Source organism: Engystomops pustulosus, chromosome 10 (genome assembly GCF_040894005.1).
Source record: "Engystomops pustulosus chromosome 10, aEngPut4.maternal, whole genome shotgun sequence".
Classification (NCBI taxonomy): Eukaryota; Metazoa; Chordata; class Amphibia; order Anura; family Leptodactylidae; genus Engystomops; species Engystomops pustulosus.
The window spans coordinates 36,914,397-36,938,993 of record NC_092420.1 but is presented as its reverse complement, the minus strand read 5'-3'; the positions used below and the strand labels follow the sequence as shown (position 1 = coordinate 36,938,993).

The 24,597-nt window shown below is 39.9% G+C and overlaps 1 protein-coding gene across 3 annotated transcripts in view; it reads right to left on the bottom strand.

Moving 5' to 3' along the window:
• Positions 1-3,144: 3,144 nt before the first annotated feature.
• Positions 3,145-24,597, bottom strand: part of UBN2 (ubinuclein 2) — a 47,330-nt gene continuing 25,877 nt past the window's right edge. For 2 of the 3 annotated variants that reach the window (XM_072128863.1, XM_072128861.1), the window contains 11 exons: positions 21,294-21,423; positions 20,587-20,705; positions 19,367-19,480; positions 18,845-18,988; positions 18,713-18,763; positions 15,703-15,745; positions 13,458-15,059; positions 7,878-8,121; positions 6,442-6,531; positions 6,257-6,301; positions 3,145-3,766 (listed from right to left, as the gene is read on the bottom strand). In XM_072128863.1, the coding sequence (XP_071984964.1) occupies positions 3,717-3,766; positions 6,257-6,301; positions 6,442-6,531; positions 7,878-8,121; positions 13,458-15,059; positions 15,703-15,745; positions 18,713-18,763; positions 18,845-18,988; positions 19,367-19,480; positions 20,587-20,705; positions 21,294-21,423 (2,632 nt within the window). In that variant the 3' untranslated portion in view covers positions 3,145-3,716. The remainder of the gene's footprint in view (positions 3,767-6,256; positions 6,302-6,441; positions 6,532-7,877; positions 8,122-13,457; positions 15,060-15,702; positions 15,746-18,712; positions 18,764-18,844; positions 18,989-19,366; positions 19,481-20,586; positions 20,706-21,293; positions 21,424-24,597) is intronic. The other variant, XM_072128862.1, reaches the window with a different exon arrangement.

The following is a 24,597-nucleotide window of genomic DNA, read 5'->3' as shown; positions in this document are numbered from 1 at the left end:
TGCCCTCTTTTGCAGCATCTGCATGTCTTTTAGCTTCTTATGCTGTGGTTTTTGAGAAGAGGCTTTAAAAATGATGCAAATGAGTCTGAGGGGCTCCAATCTATAGAGCCCGGAGCCCCACAGGTTCATTTGCATTATGTTTAAAGCCTATTTTTCTTAAAACCCAGGGCATAAGAAGCTAAAAATAGATTCCGCGAGAGTGGGCACTCATTAGTATGTCAGTGTGCTTGGTTTACAATTATTCATCCTGGTGTTAGATGTCATTTAAGTAGGTCTTAACGGTCACACTCTGCAAAAGAATTATCACACTGATAAATCTGGCACAAAAAAAAAAAAAAAAAAAAAGACTAGTGATAAACTCTGCACTGGTGTACCCTGCTACACATTGGTCAATTTCCCACAATGTTTGCTTTGTAGTTCTTTTTGTCATTGAGGCTACTTTAAACAACTGTACCAAAAGATTCAGGTTTAAACCCATATTACAACCACAACTCCAAGATACCCTTCAGGTAAACTAGGCAAAGCTCACTGCCTAAGGTGACTTGTAGAGATCCAAGCTCTGCTGCCTTACCAGAAACATGTTAGAGCAGCCAAGTGCTTTGCATTCATATTGAACTTCACAGCTACCATAAATACCGCAAAATCCAGCAATAACCAGGTTTTTATTTCCACACGCCCCAGGAATTCTCCCAAGCAGCCGAATCAACCAAAACAGTGGAGCCAGGAGTAAAGCTGCAGTTGCCAGGGCCAGCCACTACAGACATTAGGGCTGTACTTTCAGCTGCTTTCCCTGGTTATTCTGACACTGAAGGTCACAAATACCATGAAGCTGAAAAATTGTTTTAAGGCTGACCATTTACAAGTGCTGTATCTAGATATTGGTAAAAACTAGTGATGAGCGAGTATACTCGTCCGAGCTTGATGCTCGGTCGAGTATTAGCATACTCGGACCGGCTCGTTGCTCGGACGAGTATTTGCCCTGCTCGATAACGAGCATTTAATTAAAAAAAAAAAAAGTGAAGAACAGTAAAAAGATACAAAACATTTAATTTAATTGTTTAATTGAAGAAACAGTGAAAGAACACAGTGCAGAACAGATTGCAGATGTTCGGGAACATCTGCGATCTGTTCCGGAGACACGCATGCAGAACGGTGTTCTCCGCAATAGTATTTGAAGAACAATATGTGTGAAGAACAACTTGCAGATGTTTCCAAACATCTGCAAGTTGTTCTTCACACATATTGTTCTTCAAATACTATTGCGGAGAACACCGTTCTGCACGCGTGTCTCCGGAACAGATCGCAGATGTTCCCGAACATCTGCAAGCTGTTCTGCACTGCATTCTTTCACTGTGCTCGTTCAGTTTGTAATTTTACTGAAAAATGCTCGGGTCTCCCATTGATTTCAATGGGGCTCGTTACTCAAAACGAGCACTCGAGCATCGGGAAATGTTCGGCTCGAGTAACGAGCACCCGAGCATTTTAGTGCTCGCTCATCTCTAGTAAAAACTCAAAATTCATTAGGGCCAAGAAGAAAAATATTTTCCACTCAAAATCTATTGGCATTATATTTGAATTCGATAAAGGGCCATATTTAAAAGGAAAGCAACCACGCAAAAAAACCCTAGACACACTCATATTCACTCCTCTTCATCCCAGGTCCATAGTTAGTCCTGATAGTCCGGGAATCACCTTGAAAAGAAACTTGTCCGGCGCTCTGGGCTGCTAAATTATGCAGGACCCCGCACTTCCCTCTCCCATGCTGGCAGACGGGGGTGACGTCCCCTCGCCCTCCCATTCTCCCAGGTTGTGCATCATTAGAAGCTCTCACTGCGAATTCCAAGTTTCTTTTCTAGGTGATCCTGGCGTGTCAAGACTAACAAAGGACAGCACCAATATCAAGATGAAGAGGAGTGGAAGCAAGGAATTCTAGGGTTCGAGTGGTTGAGTTTCTGTAACCAATCTTAGTGCAGTTACATCAGTATTAGTTTTGTGCCTGATCTTTTGATTGGGTGTGAATAGATGCTATCAAGTACAGTTGCTGAACAGATGTGATAAGGTCCAGAAAGACAGGTACACAAGAATACTGTACAGATATTGTTTCAATTAGTTTGAACGGTACTTAATACAGCGTTTTCATAACCTGTACTGCTCAGCACATAGTTGGACTTCTCCAAACCATATCTAAAGATCAAGTTGGGAGAAATTCAACTGGTAACAGTTTTGGAAGTAGCCTCTGCACGAACCTGTACCATATACCAAATGGATCAAATTTATCAAGTGTCCCAAACTTAGACCGTACAAATTTTAGGCTTTTCAGTTATTTTGAGCCAAACCAGGTGTGGCAGAAACGACAGAACAGGTGTCACTGGAAAGACTTGCCCTTGCCCTTATGGCAAACTAGTACCAAAAGTATGTAACAGCCGTCTGAAACCTTTTGATTAATGTGGTGCAAGGAGAAATATACAGATAATTGGTGCAAACTGCAACCAAACTGTGACAGTTTGATAAATGTGCCCCAATAAGTGCAGTAGGACTGCCTTCACAGCTATAGAGCTCATAGGTTATTAAGATGTTACAATGTATGTGCACATTAACTTCAGTCTAGTACATAAACATAAATCACTCACCATATACAATACAAAATACTAGGTTAGGTGTTACAATTCATAACAGACTTGCCAGGTAACCTTTTTTTAAACTTTGAAGAGTGTGCAATATATCAACCAAATTCACATAAATAATCAGAGAAATAAAATAGAAGATACTTTCAAGTATTAAACACTGGTGGAAACAGTACATTTTAATGTTTTTTTTTTTTTCACTTAATACTTTTTATCTTGAAAACTTTTGCAACCAGCATTACAGTGCCACCTTGTAGATGCTCTCAGTACTTTTTAATGAATGCTTGATGAATTACTAGGATACTCATAGCAAATTTTACCATTCATTTCATGATTTCCCTTCTATAATTTATGGGGCAGCATTTATCTATTAAAAAAGGAACAAAATTCAAAGCTTTCCAAAACAGTATTTTAAATTTTTGTGCAAGAATTTCATTAAAAAGCTTTAATCCTACATGACTTTTAAAAGTTGTAATTGTTAAATAAAAAAAATAAGGCAATTAATTATACTTCTAGACCATTTGGAAAAAGGAAAAACAAGTCCCACTGGAATTAAATAATGATCAGTGAAATTCCACAATATAATTTTTTTTTTTTTCGTTTTGTTTTTTTTAAACAGTGGGCAAAAATGGTGTTCTGCGTTTTATTTTTAACTACGTTTCGCCAGAAACCTTGTTCTGCAATTCTCAGTAATATAGAATGGAATGCAAACATATCCACTTCATGTGGTTTATGCTCTATGATACCTGCAAGAAAAATAAATATAAAACAATCATTTAGCCCAGTGATTTAATGTTACAGAGGGAAACACCTTCCCCTCCATCTATCCGCGACTTAGAAGAAATCCTTTTGTAGCTTGATAGCACCATCTCATAGCCAGCCATGCTTCCGAACAGTCTCTCGCTGTCTTCTTCCTTTTGCTTTGATCAAGTATTCTTCCGCTTTCCACAGTGCTCAGGATTAATGTAAACATAGACCGCACACCGCAGCTTTTTTTACCGACGGCAAAGCACTTTCCCATAGGACAGTCCAAGCCAACCAGAAGAATAAATTTTAAATCAAATTTGTCCTCTTGGTTCTATCGATCAGTTGTCATGGGTTTTTACGTTGTAATTTAGAGTCCCCTTTACTTTGCGCTGCATCTTGAATATAAAAGATATTACATTTAGAGATCTTTTTAAAATGAAAATTAAAAAAAAACAAAAAAACACACAAAAACCCAACTACTTACGGCAACATACAGAAAAACCCATGAAACCAACTCTTAATTGCCACAGCCAGTCAATATATTGATAATCAAAAAGACCACTGTGATCCTAATTTGGTGTTTCCAAAGCTAACAGATAAGCATTCTACTGCACCATAATATTTTTTCAAATTTTGAGTAGTCTCCAAGCGGCTGCTCTACGCTGCACTAACTCACATAAAACCTTTCAAAGGACATCTAGGATTTTAAACCAATCACAATGACATACTGCAGGATCAGCTCTTATTTTAGCTTCTTATGCCTTGGTTTTAAAAATAAAAAAAAATAAAAAAAAGCTTTACAAAGTATGCAAATTAGTTTGAGGGGCTCCAGGGAAAGAAGCTTTGCACTTCTAATTTTTCCATTGACTTAACTATATATGAGGGCTTTTTTCTGGGGTACATACTATACAACGTATTTTTTGGGGGACAGGTTGAAAATCTATTGCAGGCTTGCCAATGTTTATTTAGGTTTGTCATTATGGAATTAAAAAGTGCACCTCAACATTTGTTTTACACAAATACATAGCTCTTGGGATGTAGAACAACTTTTCCTTTTATCTTTGTAACCTTTACATGGCAGTTTCTTTGCCATCTTCCTTTGCTTGGCCTGGTTCTACAACAGCCGAGTCTCCATCTAAGGCTACATGCACACTGCCGTTGCCCGCCACACCGTAGCACGGCGGGCACACGGCAGTGTGCGGGGAGAGAAGGAGGAGGTGAGTGCTGCTCACCCCCGCCCCTCTCCATAGGAACATATGGGCCACGGCGCCGTAATACGGGAAAAGATAGGACATGTCCTATCTTTTCCCGGGCTACGGAGCGGTACGGTTCCGCACCATACCGCTCCCGTACCATGCTGTGAGCCCATAGAAGTGTATGGGGGACGTATATCGGCCATACATACGTCCCCCATACATGTGTGTGAATGCAGCCCAAGCCTGGTTACTCTTATGAGCCGTACATGTGGTAATAAGACATGTAGAGAAAGCAGAAAGGGTCTGCTGTTGCTCACAGAGGAGGAAAGAGGTGAGAGTGTTCTGTGTGTATAGCAAAGCTGAATGTGTTCAGTGCTGTGCATACAGATGTTTCCTACACAGAGTAGTGAGGTACAAAGTCTCCTGTTCTCCATCAGTCCTTCCAAATTTATATAATTATTGATGAAGTATGCCCATAAAACATAATGATAAAAAGTGAATACTGAATTAATACTGAACAATGTCATCATCCTATTTATCCATTCATGAGGCACATCAAACTCCTCTCTGGTGCTCCTGGTGCCTGCAGAGTGATTCAATGAACCTGGTTACTGCACCTCTACATGCACCATACATGAAAAATAGGCATAAAGCAAAGGATCCAGTTGAGCAAAAGGTTCACTTTTGTACACCATCATTCTCTACTTCCATAAACCTACTTACAGAAACTGGTCCCTGACCACCCACTGCATTTGACAGCTGTCAGACAGGCAGAGAAGGTAGGAGTGATTTTTTTTTTAGTGCTTCTGCCTTTTCTACACTGCATAGCCCTACTTAAGGGCTGAATATGGGAGCAGGCACTGCACAGGATCTATAGACCCAGAGTTCACATGATCGTCGTGTCTGCAAGGGTTAAGCAGAGCGGCTGAGTTTTAAAAACCAAGAACAACATGTTATTTTTTAATTAGCCCATGTGTCAGCAAAAAAAGCTGCAAACATTTTCAAGGTAGCATTAAAAAAAAAAAAAGAAATTTATGGCCTCAAAAGCAATAAATATGAAAGTTCCCTAAACATGCTCTGGTCATTAAAGGGGTTGTCCACTTTCAGCAAAATATTGTGTAAGGAAAAGTTATACACTTTCTGAATCAATTGCTCACGTCTTTTTAGATCTCTGCTTGCTGACCTGCTATAAAAGCTTTTTTTTTTTACTTCCAGTGGATAGAAATCTCTCCATGTGGTGTGATGGAGATGCACAAGCCATTATCACACAGCTCCAATTACTCTCTGTAATACCAGTTTGTGCAGCTACGTGTCCATCACATGTGAAGATTTCTATCCACTGGCAGTAAACAAAGAAGCTGTCTATAGCAGGACAGCAAGCAGAGATCAAGAAAACCTTGAGGAATTGATAGAGAAAACGTATTGAAAGAAAGAAAATTGTATAACTTTTCATTATACAAATCATATGAAATATTTGCTGAAAGTGGACAACCACTATAAAGCATTTACGGGCCTGGTCATGAAGGTGTTAAAAGGTTAACTGTCATTTTGAAATAATCAAAATCCTCCATAAGGGTTCTGCAATGTTAAATTGTGACACTGAGGAAAATGATCAGCAGGAAGTTCAGAGTGCAGCATGTTCAAAGGACACAACAACTGTACAAAACTATCCCTATTCTGGATATTCACCTGAAACCTTTACTTGTACACTATTGAATAGGGTCAGTTGCTTTCCTAAAATGAACAAAAATAAAAACATCATATTTTACTCCCCTATTCAGAGGTATTCTATACAGACGTAGGTTTAGTAAAACTTATATGAAATGACTACAATGCAAGGAAAAACATTAACATTAGGCAAGCGCTTCCCTTACCTGTGTACCCTTGTTGCAAATGAGGAGGCAAAACTGAGTGAGAGATGGTTGGTGTGTGCGTAGAGGTGGTCTGTAATCCTTTAAGTAGATCTGCAATACAACGGTAAAATGGAAAAAATATAAATCTAAAATGTATATTAGCGGATTTATTAAAGAGATAAAAAATGTATTGAGAGAACTGTAAAAGCTTTTACTTCAATTCAGACAGTTTTTAAATAATAATTAACCTCCAATTATGCTGGTTTAACCCGTTCACGACTCGTGACGTAATAGCACGTCACGGGTCGGCCGCAAGGGCGCTGCTATCTTTTCGAGGATCGACGCTCCCCATTACGTCATTGGGGAGTGGCGATCCGTCGCCATGGTAGCCTCGGGTCTCCCTATGCATTACAATGTGCTATCAGCCGCGTCCGAAAATGCACAAAATATGAAAACCGTTTTTCACTGCGTTTAATCCCGTAACTGAAAATCGCGCCCAAAGTCAAAAATAGCACTTTGTCATTTTAAAAAAAATGTTAAATTCTATAAAAAGTGATCACAAGATCGTACAGTCCTAAAATTGATAACATTGTAAACGTCCTTAAAATCCGCAAAAAACGGCACCACCCACAGCTCTGTACACAAAAGTATAAAAAAGTTATTAGCGCCAGAAGATGGCAAAATCCCCCAAAAAAATTTTGTACAGGAGGTTTTAATTTTTTTAAATGTATGAAAACATTATAAAACCTATATAAATTTGTTATCCCCATAATTGTACCGACCCAGAGAATAAAGTAGACATGTCATTTGGGGTGCACAGTGAAACCCGTAAGATCAAAGCCCACAAGAAAACGGCACAAATGTGTTTTTTTTTACCAATTTCACTACATTTGGAATTTTTTTCCCGCTTCCCAGTACACGGCATGGAATAATAAATACCATCTCTATGAAGTGTAATTTGTTACGCAAAAAACTAGATGTCACACAGCTCTGGACATGGAAAAATAAAAAAGTTATGGACTTTTGATCATGGGAAGTGAAAAATGAAAATACAAAAAAGGGCCAGGTCCTGCAAGGGTTAAGGATTTTGTTATTGCACATCATTTGAGTGCTGGTGGACTATTTTTTGGGCTGGTTTTGCAGTCACAGGAACTGAGGGCACCTGCAGCTATTGCGATGACCAGAGACTTAAAGTCAAGTGCAAGACCATTAATTCAAATTGGACAAAACAGTCACCCAAAGGGTCAATAATTCCCAGCACACCAAAAACATAATTTTGTAAAATAGAAGTTAGGTGTCCCAAAGGTCTAGTCACAGTCCAGACCATAACCCAATTGAAAAGCGGTTGTGGGACCTAAAGTGTCCTGCACATAAATGATGATCTCACTTGATAATGAACAGAGATATATCTATCTATTGCATTAATATTTGTGAAAGATGAGCATCACAGGTCTTACTTTGTGTGAGATTGTGGTGGAAAGCTGCTGAGGTAGAACCTGGGGATGTTACTGCGCCAGCAGTGTCACTCCCAAAGTTGAGCAGCTCCAAGGGAAACTGGAAAGGCATTGTGACCGGTACCAGTCCGCCCAACATGCCAAATGGATTAAGAGGAGCCGCAGTCACATTTGGGTTCGTTACAGACAGAGGTGATGTCATGAGAGTCAACGGTGCCGTATTCGCAAGGAGAGATGCTGCAGCAGACTGTAAAAGAAATAGTATATGACATATGTATGAGTATATGTTTGCCCTCAATCATTTTTCTGATATTATGGTAAAGCCTGTTTTGTTAAACTCACTTTTATTTGGGGGGGGGGGGGGGGGGAGCACACCTTAGGCGAGTTGCATACAAGTTCAAAAACAGATTCATATTTTATTTATACATGTATATATTCATAATAATATACCTGTGTGAAGATCATTTCTCATAATTGTAGTCATGTTGTCAAATACCTCCACCCATGCACCTTGGCAGCGGTGGCCACATGTGAGATATGGAGATGCCCAACCACCTTGATTTAGTGTTCATTACCACAAAACGGCTGCAGGACGTTTCCACAATCTTGTATAATTACATTTACGGCAAATTATCTTCACACAGGTCACTTTTTAATAACATCTTGAAGATTCGTATTTATATAGGAGATAAATCAAACTGAATGTCAATGGCCAGAGGAGAATACACCTTTAACATCTTGACAAATTAAAAAAAAAAAAAAAAAAAAAAAAACACACAACAACAACACAGAAAAACACATATATGCATTAAGAAAGTACACCCTTCTGGAATTTAGTATCATACATCCGCTATAAAAAAAAAAAAACATTGGGCCCTTATAAAAGTTCTAAAAATTAGGCAAATAGCACCTGGCACCATGTCAATATTTAAAGGAAACCTTCCACCACGGATCTGTCTATTAAGGTAGATCTGGTGGCAGGTTCCTCTAATGTAGAGTATTATAGCCTTTTTAAGGGCAAATTCGTTCATGGACCAGAACTTTTATACATTTTAATTCCCCTAATATTTTCTAAAGAGGCTACTGGGGCATGGAGTAGCTGGAGCCGCGGCTACACGGCGCGCCTACTCCACGCCCCAGTAGCCTTTTGCGTTCTGCCTACCAATGCATCTTGCTGCACTCGTCTGCAAAGCCGGGTTCTGCGCATGAGCATAGAGCAAGCTGCCAGCTGCGGGGTCTCGGCTCCGAAGACGTAGCTACTGCTCATGCGCAGAACCCGGCTTCACAGACGAGAGCTACCAGGAGATGCGCGCTGAAGATGCATTGGTGGGCGGAACGCAACAGGCTACTGGGGTAGTTTAACAAAAACTAGCCAAAATACACACGCATTGTCTGAAAGATTAAATACACCCTTAATGCTTTCATAGGAAAAAGCAAGGCAGGAATCAATCAGGGTCTGCAAATCAAATGTTTTAGGATTAATTCACCATCAACAAATATGACCACCTCTACAAAAGCAGAAATGTTGGCACTTTGATGGACTTTGCTCTAGGTATGTAGTCACAGTGCACCAAAAGCAGGTTTTTGGGAACAGGGAGTACCCTTTTTTTTCTTAACCAACCTCTAGCATGTCCCCCATGGGGTTTACTGCAGGAAGAAATGTAAAACTCATTTAAAAGGGAATCTGTCAGCAACTAGCCCCACAAACAGTAAGTTTTATGTATTATGAACTTCCCCCAGAGGTCCTTTTTTCATATTCCTACATTACAGCATTCATGAGAAATCAGCTTTTATTCTTCTGTAACGCCCATGTCATTCTACTGCAATACAGAGATCTTGCGCATGTGCAGTCCACCGGAGATCTTGGAGCCTGCAATACGCATACTGTGCATTGAGTGGTCAGGGGTGAAGGGGTGCTACCTGACAGCCCCACCTCCTTGACAGCATCTTACAAAACAATAAGCAGATTTCTCATTAATGCTGCAACACAGAAAAATGACAAATGGACCTCCGGGGGACGTCCATAATACATAAGGTGGTACTGTGTGAGGGCTTACAGGTTCCCTTAAGTCAATCACAGACTGAAAAATCAGGAAGAATTTTCTCGAAGCCAACTAGGAGATGTAACAGGGCAAGTACACATAAATTCGCTCAAAAGGGTCACAAGATATTAGTCCATTTGGCACATGTATGAAATACCCTTTCTACAATTTCCTCATGTGAAACCAAAAATATTGTTTCCAAAGTGATGGAAATATGAACAGAGATTATAAATGTATATAGGCAATCTTATAGGCTCAATGGGCAGTGTTATTTCAGACACACCCATCTTTAGTTCTATAGTCCCTAGAACCATGCTAGCAGTTCTGTAAGCTACAGAACTGGTGACACAGATAGGAACAATCACTACCAGCTGCAGGGTACTGTGCTCCTCACAATGACTATTAGGGTCAGAGGTCAGAAAAAGAGGAAATGCCAATATAAGGGTTATAAAAGAGGGGTTAAAGATTTCAGCCAAGGACAATGCCTTTATTTTAGCTCTATTAACTGACGGATACCCTTCTTTTAGCCAATGTTCCACTTACATCCACATAAATCACCTTTTATCTTATATCACCTGGCATAAGAGGGTGCATTTCCTGCTCGGCAGGCCCCCTCCCATCCAATCCTCCCCATGCCTCCTTACTGGTCACAGTTCATGTCATGTGATCAGAGCGACATCATAGGTCAGTGGTGGCGAACCTATGGCACTGGTGCCAGAGGTGGCACTTATAGCCCTTTCTGTGGGCACTCAGGCCATCACCAGAGATGACTCCAGGTATCTTCCTGCAGTCCCAGACAGCCCAGGACATGGTGTGCACAGAGCTATTTTAAAGTGACAGCGCTATCTGGGTCTACTGGAGGAGTGGGAAGGTGTGGACAGATCTGGATTATCATTGTAGCTCCTGCCCTGACAATTCTTCCCGTTTATGGGACCCTGGAGGGAAGCTACAACGATCATCCAAATTTCTTCTATTTCTGTTTTATTGGTGTCCTCATGGTGTTGGTATCAATGAAAACTGTGACAGAGTATAAATCACAAATTAAATTTCTGTGTTGGCACTTTCTGATAAATAAGTGGGTCTTGGTTGTAGTTTGGGCACTCGGCCTCTAAAAGGTTCGCCATCACTGTCATAGGTCCTTTAGACTCTTAATAATGGCAAACTGTACCGCATGCATGTATCTGACCACATGAAGTCACAGTCACAGCCTCCATGGACTTCTACTCCTTTCCATCTTCAATGGAGGCTGCTGTGATCTTATGTAATCACAGTGGTGTACAGCTTGCTATTCTTAGAAGTCTATAGGACCTGCGATTATGTCACTGGTCACATATCATGAATGTAACAAGGCATTGTGTAAAAGGATTGACACAATATTTCCCATCTGTACATAGATTTTTATAGGTCTGTAGTTGATTACAACAAGGATCCAACAAGGTACAAGGAGGCAGAGCAGGGATTTGAGCTGTCAGTCACAATCATGGGGCGTGGATCACTGGTATATCCGACTCTTCTCTCTCAGGAGAGTCTGAAAACACTAATTTGCAGTTCAGCAAAATGGCTGTAAGGTATGGGGGGGGGGGGGAGGAGGACTTTAACCCTTTATCAGCAGGTACTGTTAGTCGGGGGTGGGGGCAAGTTCTGGTGACAGGTCCTGTTTAAGCGTCTAACCTCCTCTTTGAGGTGAGAGCTGCTAGCAAAGATTGAATCTTTTCAGGTGTATGATTGGGATTCAAAAATTCTGATCCATGATGAAATATAAAATAATATATAATATAAATATATATATTACACACTGTATATACTTGAGTATAAGTCAACCCGAGTATAAGCCGAGACTCCTAATTTTACCATCAAAAACTGGGAAAACATATTGACTCGAGTATAAGCCGAGCGTGGGAAATGCACTGGTCACAGACCCCCCCAGTATATAGCCAACCAGCCCCCTATAGTATACAGCCAGGCCAGCCTGCCCCCAGCAGTATACAGCACTGCCCAGCATAAAAAAAAAACAAAAAAAACCCCACTTATTTACTCACCCTCCGGTGGCCCCGACGTGCAGCGCTGCTCACGATGTCCGCGCGGGTCCTCTTCTGGCTTCCGCGCCCGTCTTCTTTCTTCTCCAACTTCGTGCTGGGCGCCGCCATTGGCGCTTAGTGTTAGGCGCTTAGTATTAGGCGCTGTCTGGGAGAGAAACATGGCAGCGCCCAGCAAGTTAGAGAAGACAGAAGACGGCCGCGGAAGCCAGAAGAGGACCCGCGCGGACATCGGGGGAGCAGCGCTGCACATCGGGGCCACCGGGGGGTGAGTATATACGTTTATTATTTTTTAAGTATTTTTAACTCTTATATGACTCGTGTATAAGCCGCGGGGACGTTTTTCAGCACATTTTTGTGTGCTGAAAAACTCGGCTTATACACGAGTATATACGGTATATGGAAAATTTATTTTAAAAATGCCTTAAGTTAGGAAATTTGACAGTGTTCTGCTGCATCAGTTTTATAAAATTATCAGCTGCTGGATAATACATATGGCATAGTTAAAGACCAACTATTCGTACTTAAAACCTCCTATTAGTTTACCAAGGACATGTCGGTTTTGGTGTAACAGATGTAAAGCGTTTTAGAAAGATTACTTGCGCAAACTACAACTAAAGTCCAAATTTGTACATCTGCCCTAATTTGTTATTGGGTTTGTCTAAGGGTGCGGTCACACGTTGCAGTTAAAACTGCATCGCAATTAGTTTTGGGATGTTTTAGGTGGAATTACTTATTTTAACAAGTGTAAGACATGAAATCAAAAGGTGAATGAAATTTGTGGAACAGCTTTCTCCTTCAAAATTAACCCATTCAGTTAATGTCTTTCACCTGTGTAATTGACAAATCTGCACCTAAAATTACCTCAAAACTAATTGCAATGCAGTTTTAACTGCAACGTGTGAACGCACCCCAAGATTAAGGGTGCATTCAGACGCACGCACGAACGGACGGACAGACAATCCCAGGCAAGAACACCCCCTTCATAGACAAGCGTCCGACTCGGCGGTGTCAGTACCGTGACACACCGTGTGCTCACTGCAACGCCACCCATAGAAGTTTATGGGGGCCATATTCTTGTTGCAAATCATGCACACAGTTCATGATGTACCTGTATTTGTGATCGCCATGTCGGATTTGAACTAATAAAGAAAAGTATTTCTTCACCTAAATTGTGAGTGCCGGATCCTCTTTCCATTACAGGGATGGCCCAATGACCAATGACAAGCTGTTGCAGTAAAAAAAAAGCTCTGTGCACTGTATAGAGGGAGAAAAGGCAACACCTGCTTAGTCCTATTTAGCAGGTTGTGGACAAGCCCTTGAAGTTACTAAAGTAATATAAATTTCATACTGCAGAATAGGTTTATCATTTGGTTCCATAAATGCTCGAAATGAAACAGCAACTGCTCTTCACTTGTATTTGGTTTCTTTCACAAATCCTTAAGTGGAATCTATTGTGAAATGAATCATTCTGCTTATTGAAGCAATATTCCTTATTAACTCACCTGTACAGTAGCTGCTGCGACAGGAGACCCTGAGGCAGATGGTTGTCTGTGAGGCATTGGCTGTTTAGTAGCACCCAGCGCTCCAGTTCCTGTTCCCCCGATAATAGTCCTATTTGAAACATTAGAATTTTGACTGGCTCTGCTAATAGGCACACTTAGGACAGAGCTAGGAACTGTGGTCGTAATAGGTCCAGGGTGTGTAGGGTTTAATGACTTGGGAGACGGGTTGGGTGCTTTTATAGGCTGGTGAGGTGGTTTTGGAGATGGGCTTTGTATTTTTGGAGGTGGGCTAGACAGCTTTGGAGAAGGGACAGGAGACTGTACAGGAGAAGAAATAGTCATTTTTGGAGAAGAACTTGGCTGCCTAATAATAGGTGACACTAATTTGGGAGAAGAGCTAGGCATCTTGGGCGTTATAGAAGGGTTTCTCACTCCCTGAAGAACTACCGTGCCACGACCAGAAGGTATTGGGCTAACTGTTGGTGAAGGACGTCCAATGGTCATGCCACTTGCCAATTTATGATGTGGAACATTCTGCAGGACAGGAGTACAAGCGCTGGAAGAACTGGGCGACACGGTTGGTTTAGGTGAAGGAGCCATGGTGTAAGGAGACTTGAAACCTGGGTTTGAACTGTGAGTGCCAACATTCTTTGACATTAAGTTACTAGAGGTAGAAGATGCAGCTGTTCGAGATATTGGTGTATGTTGACTGCTCCCTGGAGAAGGTGAAGAAGGTGGTCGATAACCAATTGCTTTTTCAGGAGTTTTGATAATGGGTGATGTGGAAGAGATCTGAGGACTGCTGGTCAGGCGTACAACAGGGTTAGTATGAGATTTGCTTATTGTAGCTTGCAAAGGAGTAACATAGTTTTGCTGAATGGGTGGATTGACCTTGACTGTCTGCAAGGAAGAGTTCTGTACTTGTGACGATGAGGAAGAAACATGAGCATGTGATGAGGACGTTAATGACACTGAAGTGGAAGATTGTGATGTGGAAGAAGCTACGCATGCCGTTTTAAGCTGAGAAGCAGAAGATGCTTTCATTTTAGCGGGTGTAGAAGATGACGATACCTCAGCTTGCAAAGACCTTTGAAATCCTTGCTGTAGAAGCTTAGCCGGCAGTGGTTCCAATGACACTTTGGGATTCTGAATGGATGAACCTGCAATGAGCCCAGACACCACTGTTGAATGGGCTGTTGCATGATCCTGGGGCTTCTTTGGTACAAGGGTTGAGTGGCCTGCAATGAGACTAGTGGTATGCTGAGGAGTATCAGCCTTTTTAGGACCACCCAATGGCAATTTGCTCATAATAGATGCTAGCTTTTCTTCTCTGAGGGCAACTTTTGGCCGGGAGGTTGGGGTTTCAGAATGAGAACTGGATGATGCGCCAGATCCATTGTTTAGAACGGCCAAAGCTTCAGATATTGAATCTAGTGAAGGAGTTTTGAAAGACAGTTGTTCATCTAAGGAGTCATCCAGGCAAATAGTCTCAGAGCAACTGGAGCTAGCCAGACCTCCGATGGGAGTAACATTTAGAGAAGGTGTACGAGACACTGTCGAGAGGGGTGTGGAAATTTTCTGTTCCTTTTTAGGGCTTGATTCCTGAAAAAAAATTAGAATAATGAAAAATGTTAAGTGGGTACATCTTTAGCAAAATATTTAGCATATAATGTACAGTCACATAATTTGTTCATATACATCGCTGACCGAAACATTGGGGGGGATTTATACGATGAAGGACCCCTCCCCATCCCCAGACAAAGTGAAGGCTGTGGTCAACCAATGTATTTGGAGGCTGCTTGCACTGGCGTACAAAATTCCAGAACTGCGCCACATTCAGGTGGCGGTCTGTTGAAGTCTACACCTTGGTTAGGACCCAGATCCCTCTGCTCTCTGTGCTGCTCCACCATTTCATTAAGTCATTAATATGACGCCCTGCTTATCATCTGTTTGCAGCCTCTCTAAAGTACTACAGCTTCCATTCATTTCCACAGTAACCCTACAAATCTGTAATACAGTGCTAAGAATTGCCTACATCCATCTTTGCTGACAGCCCTGCACATTGCCGATTGGATCCCCACTATTCTCATGTCAAGGAATAGACGAGAAAATCTAAAACAAACCTGTGATTTTATAATCACAGCAAGTTAAAGAGCAAGCGGAGCAGATCTGAAACTATTTACATGTGGCAGGTTCACAAGCTAATATAAATTGTAAATCTGTTTATTTACATAAAAATCAATACCTTAACTTTTGGTTTTGGGACCAAAATAACTTTCTTCTTAGCGCTATAGGTAAAACAGAAAAGAATACAAAAGTTAATCAGCAATGTTAAATTAATTATATTACAGAAATAAGTTTGTCAGTATCCATATTACTACAGCAACGATGACTACAAAATTAGTTTCATAATGTGTAAAGGAACTTCTATAGCTTTATAAATATTTTGTATAACTGTAGACCATATCAGCATATTACAGAAGGGTAGTATAATATTACACAGGTATTAGTGAAAGCTGGAGGCTCGAGCTTGCTTTTAAAATTAAATAAGTGTTGTGCATGTTGGTAAAAAATAAAGTCTAATTATGTGTTCAATCGTAAATAGAAGAGCAATGAAAATGTGCTTAAAATTAATATATAACTCAAATTGTACATTAGTTTGAAAAGATTTTAATAAAAGTTAACTACGGTGCACAGACCGCTACTGGATAGAAGAACGAGCAGGAGGAGGAGAGTGACATGGCCATCCCTTTAGCTTCTACCCAAGTGTTAATTGTTGTCATAGTGAGTATGTATGACTGTCTTGTTTGTACCCTTTTCCCCAACCCCTCTAGACCGGTTAGGCATAGTGTTGATGCCGTCTTTGGTATTTGTTTTATTATTGTAAACATTTTATACTGTTAGATTTCACATTTTGATACGCAAATGGAAGATTTAAACTGTTGATATCCTTTGGGGAAAAAGATTCCTCTCTTGTCTTTCAGTTGTTTTACTATTGAAAAACTTCAATGTGAAATATGTACGTGATAATTTGTCTGTTATGTATTTTTGAAAAATGATAATAAAAATACAATTATAAAAAAAAAAAAAAAAAAAAACTACGGTGCACATACAATTTTGTGTTGAGCAGCATAAATTCTGATTTGACGTACTAATTTGTTGTGACGTGAATGTGAGTTGGAAAAAATAATCCATGCATTTTAATTCCCGCACAGAAATTGCTGTTCAATGTGAAAAATAAAATATTGATCATGTTGCTTTTTTTGGGCTTCCTTTTTTACATTGAAGTCTACAGACATGCGAAAATCTGCATCAAATCCACAGATGCAGATTTTGGTTTGCAATGATGTCAGATCAGGTGAAACAAGAGGAAAATAAAAAGAAGCCATATGGAAAAACCCATGTATCAAAAATGCACTACAAATAACACAAACCTGCATCAAAAAACACACAAGAACCACATGTATCTGATATAGATTTTCCATATAACAATCCAGAATGTGTGCAGATATTGTAAGGGTTAAAAAAAAAAAAAAAACCACGTCCATGGTCGGTCCACAAATCATGAACTGTGCAGTGGCCCGATTTCCTGGATTGAGCACAGAGCCTCCACAGTGTACTCCGTGCATCATAATGATAAGTAAGGCGTGGAGTTTATTCTTCACCATTAAACAGCAGCGTCGCACTGTAATCATGACGCTGTGCATTACAGATCACTGATTCACAGTGTTCAGCCTCAGGGTCAAAACACACCACTGTGGGTGAGACACACAAAAAAATTTGCAGTACTCTGGATGCTAATCTCACCCACGTGCCCTGAACAATATTAAAGCCAGTGGCGGACAGTGATAGAAGCCTTAGAATTACAGTCTGCAAATACAGGCAGTCCCCGGGTTACGCACAAGATAGGGTCCGGAGGTTTGTTCTTAAGTTGAATTTGTATGCAAGTCGAAACTGTATATTTTATAATTGTAAATCCAGACAAAAAATTTTTGGCCCCAGTGACAATTGGAGTTTAAACATTTTTTGCTGTAATGGGACCAAGGATTATCAATAAAGCTGCATTACAGAAACCTTACAGCTGATTATTGCAGTCTGGGACTATAGTAAAGCATTCAGAAAGCTTCACCAGAGGTCAGAGGGGTCTGTCTGTAACTATGGGTTGCCTGTAAGTCGGGTGTCCTTAAGTAGGGGACAGCCTGTACTTGAAAAGCTTTTCAGACCTATACCCCATTGTGTATTTGTTAATATATTATACAAGTTTGGTATAGAAGTTACCGGTTATATTCATGGACCTTCTCTGCCAGAAGATCAGAGTTGCCAAAGTAGGTAAGCCTACAATAGCCAGCCCAGAATTACAAACTGGAAAGTACACGCTCCTCTCCCGTAACCTTATGTAAGGCTAGGTGATAATTTGACTGTCCGTTTTCCTATATTCTAATGTGGGAGAATACGTTGCATATCTTGTACGCTAGTTGTACGACTCCGCATTATATCTCATGTCTGCCAATAATGCTGTCTACTGTATCACAGTTTTTCATTTTATTGTTATGGATGAAACAAATATTTTGATAAAAATTACATGAAAAAAAAAAGAAAAAAGAAAAAAAGAAAGTCTTTAAAGACCTAGAACTTTAAAAATGACTAAAGAAGTTGGGGATCCACCTAGTTCTTTAATGCATGACCCAAATCTGAAACATTTTCTGTGATATTTGGAGAACTGGCAGTCCCCGGGTTACGCACAAGATAGGTTCTGTAAGTTTGTTCTTAAGTTGAATTTGTATGCAAGTCGTACCTATATATTTTATAATTATAGCCCCAGACAATTTTTTTAGGTCTCTGTGACAATTGGATTTTAAAAATGTTGGATTGTCATAAAAACCAGGATTAACAGTAAAACTTAACTGCAGATACCTTTAATAACTGTTATAGCTGTTTATTGTAGCCTAAGGCTAAAGTACAGTAAATTTGCAACATCCGGAGGTCCGTTTGTAACTAGGGGTCGTCTGTAAGTCGGGTGTTCTTAAGTAGGGGACCGTCTGTAATTTATTTTACTATGGCCTAATTTGTATCAACCAATTTTTGCTCCATTTTTGAAACACCACTGGGATCACAGGTTGCTGGACGCAAGCCATTATTTAAGCTATTCTACAACAAAACTTCAGCAACTGAGGAACAATTTATAAAAAAAAAAAAAAAAAAAAAAAATACAGACCCTCGCGCCCCAACAATATTGTACTGATAAAGATACTTACGGAGCAGAAGTTAGGTGATTATGTACACTGCGACTCTCTTTGAATAGCATTCTATAAATGAAATTTAATAAAAGTCAAAACAATTACCTATAAAATGTTGAATTAAATGACGTTAAACAGCACGGCTATTACCTGGACTGCATCCAACCTTTTGGCCACAATGGTTTAACTTCGGTTTCTATAAAGTTCTTCAGGTAATCTTCAGCCGACTGAGTTTTATTGGGTTCAAGTTCATAGCATCCTAGTTTAATCCTTACGAGATTGCACAGTAAATTCCTAAGTAAAATAGTTTACGGATGAGAAGTGAAGTGACATTTTCATGCAATTTGATATTCATGGGAATCAAACTTTCAGTATGGTAGTATACAAGCAAGTATCCCTGTTTAGGACTAGAAGTTCACCGCCCCCCCCCCCCCATCTGTCCATAAACAATTGCCAGTTAGGAGATCACTTGACCCTCCATCTGCAACCATTTTATACTCAAGAATCTCTGGCTGATGAGGTAAGACCAGAGGCTTCACTTTACAGATCAAGAAAGTGGAGCAGAACTTTTAATAGATGTATATTGGTAAATTACCAAATATCGTGCCCCCCACAATTGTAAAAAAACATTTGGTAAAGTGGCCAACCCCTTTAAGTGTTACATCAAATTACCTTATTGTATCATCCCAGCAGAACTTTTTCCTTGGACCCATTACTCTCTTTCCAGGCTTCTCTTCATCCTCCTCCTCTGAAGGGTTGCGGTCACGATCATCATCAGCTTGATGCCTGTAAACAAATCACAATCAATCTTAACACTTAATGATATTAAAGAGAATGTATCAAAATCAGGCATGGATACACAAAGGACACTTCTAGATCCAGGCACCTGGGTTTCCATAGCCCCTCTGTGCTGCATATTCACAGGTTATTATAGACCGTCTCACCCCGTCCTCTGCTCTGTGATCCCCCCTCCCTCTGCCTGATGTAATCTCACTGCAACACAGGTCGTTTCCGCACACAGTAGGAGGGGGAAGTGCTCCTTGCACACTATAACAGCCAATGCATCTGCAGCACTTGGGGGCTCTGGGAACCACCCCAGAAATCCTTCAGGCCCATTAACATATTAAAGTTGCTTTTAGAAAGAAGGAACCTTTCAGATTGACCCATAAAAAAATAAATCTTAAAATTATGATTAAAAAGCATTGCCCAAACGGTTCCTTTCCATGGCTGCAAAGTTAAAGTTTGTAAACTTACATTAATATGATTGGACTTGCATCGGGCAAGTTGAATGTGAGTCTCGAATATTAATTGTTTACGGCCCTGCCTGTTCTGATTGACAGTTCTCACTGCTAAACCATGCTGCCAGTATGGAACCAGCACTTAGGGATCATCTGCCAATCTTCAACTACAGATATTATATACTATATGTATAGAAGCTAAGCCTTTAACTTGTCTAACACTGCTAGACTGCAGCATTATGATGAGAAACACTTAGTGAGCTGTTTCCAGAGACAAGCCCGATATTGAAAGTTAAACAATTCTGTAAATCTGACTGTTCATGAGGCAGTTCTTCTATATCTGGAAATTGTTAGAGATGTTGCCTGGTTGGTTACCGCCACCAACCCACGTCAGTGTAGAGGTTGTTCTCTAGCCCTAGAATAATTATAGCCATCTATAAAGCGGAATCTAATGGTGGCGATACGGTTTCTAAGAACAAGTTAATATACTCACTAAACAAATATTATTCAGTACATTTTTGTTGAAAAATGCCATTTTTCTTATGCTGAAACTGTAACCTCTTTCTCAGTTTATCATCAACACATGTGCATAGAACCCTATAAAACACTATCATATGTTTCTAGGACAGTTTAATAAGTAGTTTATATACATACTTGGCATTTCTAGCCTGATTGTGCGCTTGACAGTCTTCCTGGTATCTGTTCAGCTGACCAGGCATCACATTACTGATCGCAGTTTTTAGTTTTTGTAGTGGTTCTTTCAGTCGATCATCCTGGTAATTTTAAACAAAAAGGCATGTTAAAAATACTGCAACAAAATATCTCTGATGGGTGAGAAACTTTCAATGGATTGTGAGATAGGGGTTGCGATGAAATTTTCCCCCTACAATAGGCCAATTATCAATTCTTTGGATTTTTTTTGGATTGTAGGTTGATAGGTTTAGTATTGTAGGTTGGACTTGAAGGACCTGCAATACTATTATACAATGGGATGGTGACTGTGTCATGATGAATGTATACCATATATACTCGAGTATAAGCCGACCCGAGTATAAGCCGAGGCCCCTTATTTTGATTGTAGTGAGTGCAACAAAATATTAGGTTAAGGGAGCCATCATTTCTGCCCAGGCCTCATTCAGGAGATTTTTTTTTTTTTTTTTTAATAAATTCTGCTGAAGCCTGGTTGGAAAGCAGAGTCTGCCTTTCATTTGTTCATTTTCATAGAAATTTTATTTATTTTTTCTTTTGTCAGATTCAAGTTATTTCTGTCCCCATTTGTGGGGTTTTCTCTCATTAGATAAGAGGTACCGACAATTTTGTCCACGTGTGTATGTACAGCATTTATAGAATAAAATTCATACCTGTATATGAAGGTGTAGTTTCTTTAGTCGTTTGACAAGAGTATCCTTATTACATGGTACAAAAGCTTCAATGTAGCCATAAACCCCATTTCTATTTGCTGGGCCGAGATCCTGTAGCTGCAACTCAATGCTGTCAAAAAACAACTAGGGTTCAGATTAATGAATTTCTGCAGTTTCACAAACAGGGAGCAAAGGCACATACAAGCCATGTAAGAGGGGATTGCATGCCTTACAGGATTTAGGCAATTTGGGCTAAAAACAATGTACAAGGAATGTAAAAGTACAGTGCAGCATTGTTAATGTATGGAGAAGGCTCAAGCGCTGAGCACAGCAGACAACCGCCACTTATAACCACGATCGGTGCTGGCAAACACCACTTGTAAGTGTGCAACAACTTACACAGTTCCACACACCAAAACATGAACTACGGCGAAAAGGAGAAATGTTTGTTTGAAAGATTTCAATACATAAAAATATAATATATATATATATATATATATATATATATATATATATATATATATATATATATAATGGAATATTTTAAGGGGTTGTTCAAGAGTTTAAGAAATATTAGGATCTGTGCTTTTTTTTTTTTTTTTTTTTTAAACTTCCTATTCACCTCCATCATCCACCAGATGTCCCATGACGCGGTCAGTCTGATTTTCGGGGAGTTTCTGGCGGTGCACGCCCACCCGTCACCATATCCCAGCGACTGATACAGTGTTTTATGTTTTTTAACAGCCCCAGCCCGGCTCCTAATTATTTGGAACGCTCGAATAACACATTTAATAGCAGCATAAGAAAGTACAATCTATAAAAATATGTGAATCAGAAAAACAAAGCTGTTTTATGTTTTTGCAGGTAGGGAGAAAAAAAACGGAAATGAAAGAACATAAAAATGAGTTTAACCCCTTAATGATCGCCCTATCGGGATTCTACGTCGGTCATTAACGGTACTTCTGACGCGACGCCTTTCTACGGCGCCGCGTCAGAAGAAGATTTCGGGACATCGGGTCAGTATAGTGCCGGTGTCGGCACCCCTGTTTAACCCCTTACACGCCGCGGTCAAGCATGACCGCGGCGTGCAAGTGTGTCCCCCGTGGATCGGACCCCCCCCGGTGTGCTTACCGGGGGATCCAATCCCTCCTGCCGCTGCCCCGGGTCCTGACGAGTGACCCGAGGCTGTCGGCTCCTCTTCTCGCCGGGTCCTGCCTTCTTGGCAGGACCCGGCTGTAAGTAACTGAGCATGCGCGGCATGCTCAGTTACTTACACTATACACTGCAATACAAGTGTATTGCAGTGTAGAGGCTTGAATAAGCGATCGGATGATCGCTTGGTCAAGCCAAAAGATGGAAAATATGTGAAAGTAAAAAAAAAATAAAGATTAAATCATTTTATAATAATAATTAAATAAATAAAATAAAGTCCCATATTCTCCCCAGTTACACATATAATGCAAATACAGTATATAAAACACAAAAACACGAAAAATGTACATATTTGTTATCACCGCGTCCGTATTAATCTATACAATAGATCTAAATCAATATTGAGCCCACTCGGTGAACGATGAAAAAAAAAAAAAACTACGAAAAACTTCCCGTAATATACAATTTTTCATCAAACACCATCACAAAAAAAGTTCTAAAAAGTGATAAAAAAAGCTAAGTTCCCTAATATGATATGATTGAAAAGAACAACTCTTTTAACAGAAAAATACAGAAGTTATGGCCCTAAAAAGTTGTCAATAGTAAAAACAATGCGATATTCTCCAATATTGGTTTTGCTCAGGAAAATTGAGCAAAGATAAGAAAAACTATATAAATGAGGTATCACCGCAATCGTAGTGAACCAGAGAATAAAGATAAAATATTATTTTTACATTACGGTGAGCGGGGGGAAAAAAATGCTAAAAATCCAAAATAAAAATTGATGATTTTGTTTGTGTCCCCCTTGAAATAGTTAATAAAATCTCATGAATAAGCTATAGACCCCCTAAATGAATTATCTATACATTGTACCTCATTCCGTAAAAAATAAGCCCTCATATGTTCGCATTACCAAAAAAAATAAAAAATGTATAGGTCGTACAATGTGACAATACAAATCTGCTGTGAATGGCGCCTCCAATCATTCTATACTCGGCCGTGCGCCCGTACAGCAGTTTACCACCACATATGTGGTATCTCTACACTCGGGAGGAATTGGGCATCAAACGTTGCAGTGCGTTTCATCATTTAATTTATTCTGAAACTGTCAGTTTGGCCTAAATGAATGTATTTTCCAAAAAAATTCCATAGTTTCTAAATCGCAGGTCCATATTGTTTTAACCCATGTGAAACACTTAAAGGGTTAATGGACTTAATATACGTTGAGGGGTGAAGTTTCTATAGTGGGGTAATTTATGGGGTTTTACTATTACTAAGGCTTTTCAAAGTCACTTGGAAGCCGAGTTTTCCCTCAAAATGTGAGTTTTGGCAATTTTCATGAAAATGAGAAAAATCGCACCTAAAGTTCTTCACCTCATAACATCCTAGAAAAGTGAAAGGATGCATAAAATATCATCCCAACATAAAGCAGACATTCCGTAAATGTAATTTATCAAGCTTTTTGGGTAGTTTTACTTCCTGTCTGGAAAGCAGGACATTTCAAACTTGGAAAATGAAGAATTTTTACAAATTTTTGCCAAATTTTCACTTTTTTTCAGAACGAAACGCAAAACGTATCACTTAAATTTTATAACTAACATGAAGTACAATGTATCACGAGAAAACATTCTCAAAATCACCGGGATATGTTAAAGCGTTCCGAAGTTATAACCAATTATCGTGAGACATGTCAGATTTGAAAAATCGAGTCTGGTCATTGAGCTGAAAACTAGTGTCGGTGATAAGGGGTTAAAGAACATCTACCGCCAGGATCAAGGCTTGTAAACCAAGCATACCGTGCACACTGCGCAGCGCAGCGTAATCTGTGTGCGCTATATAATAAAAGGAATTATTATTACTGGCATGTACCCCTTGTGGCAGGATCTAGTCTTTTAGCATCTTATGCCCTGGTTTTTACACAGATACCAAAAAAAAAAACAAATCCTATTTGAAACTCATTTAGGACAATTTTGAGAGCTAAAAGAAGAGCGGATCATGCCAGAGGGGGCACACACCAGTATGTCAGTGTGTTTGGTTTACAAGCCTTCATCCTGGTGGTAGATGTCCTTTTTAAGGGATTTTTCAAAAACAATTAATAGCCTGTACTCCGGATCATTCATTAGCGAGGTCCAACACGCTGTCCGCGCAATGA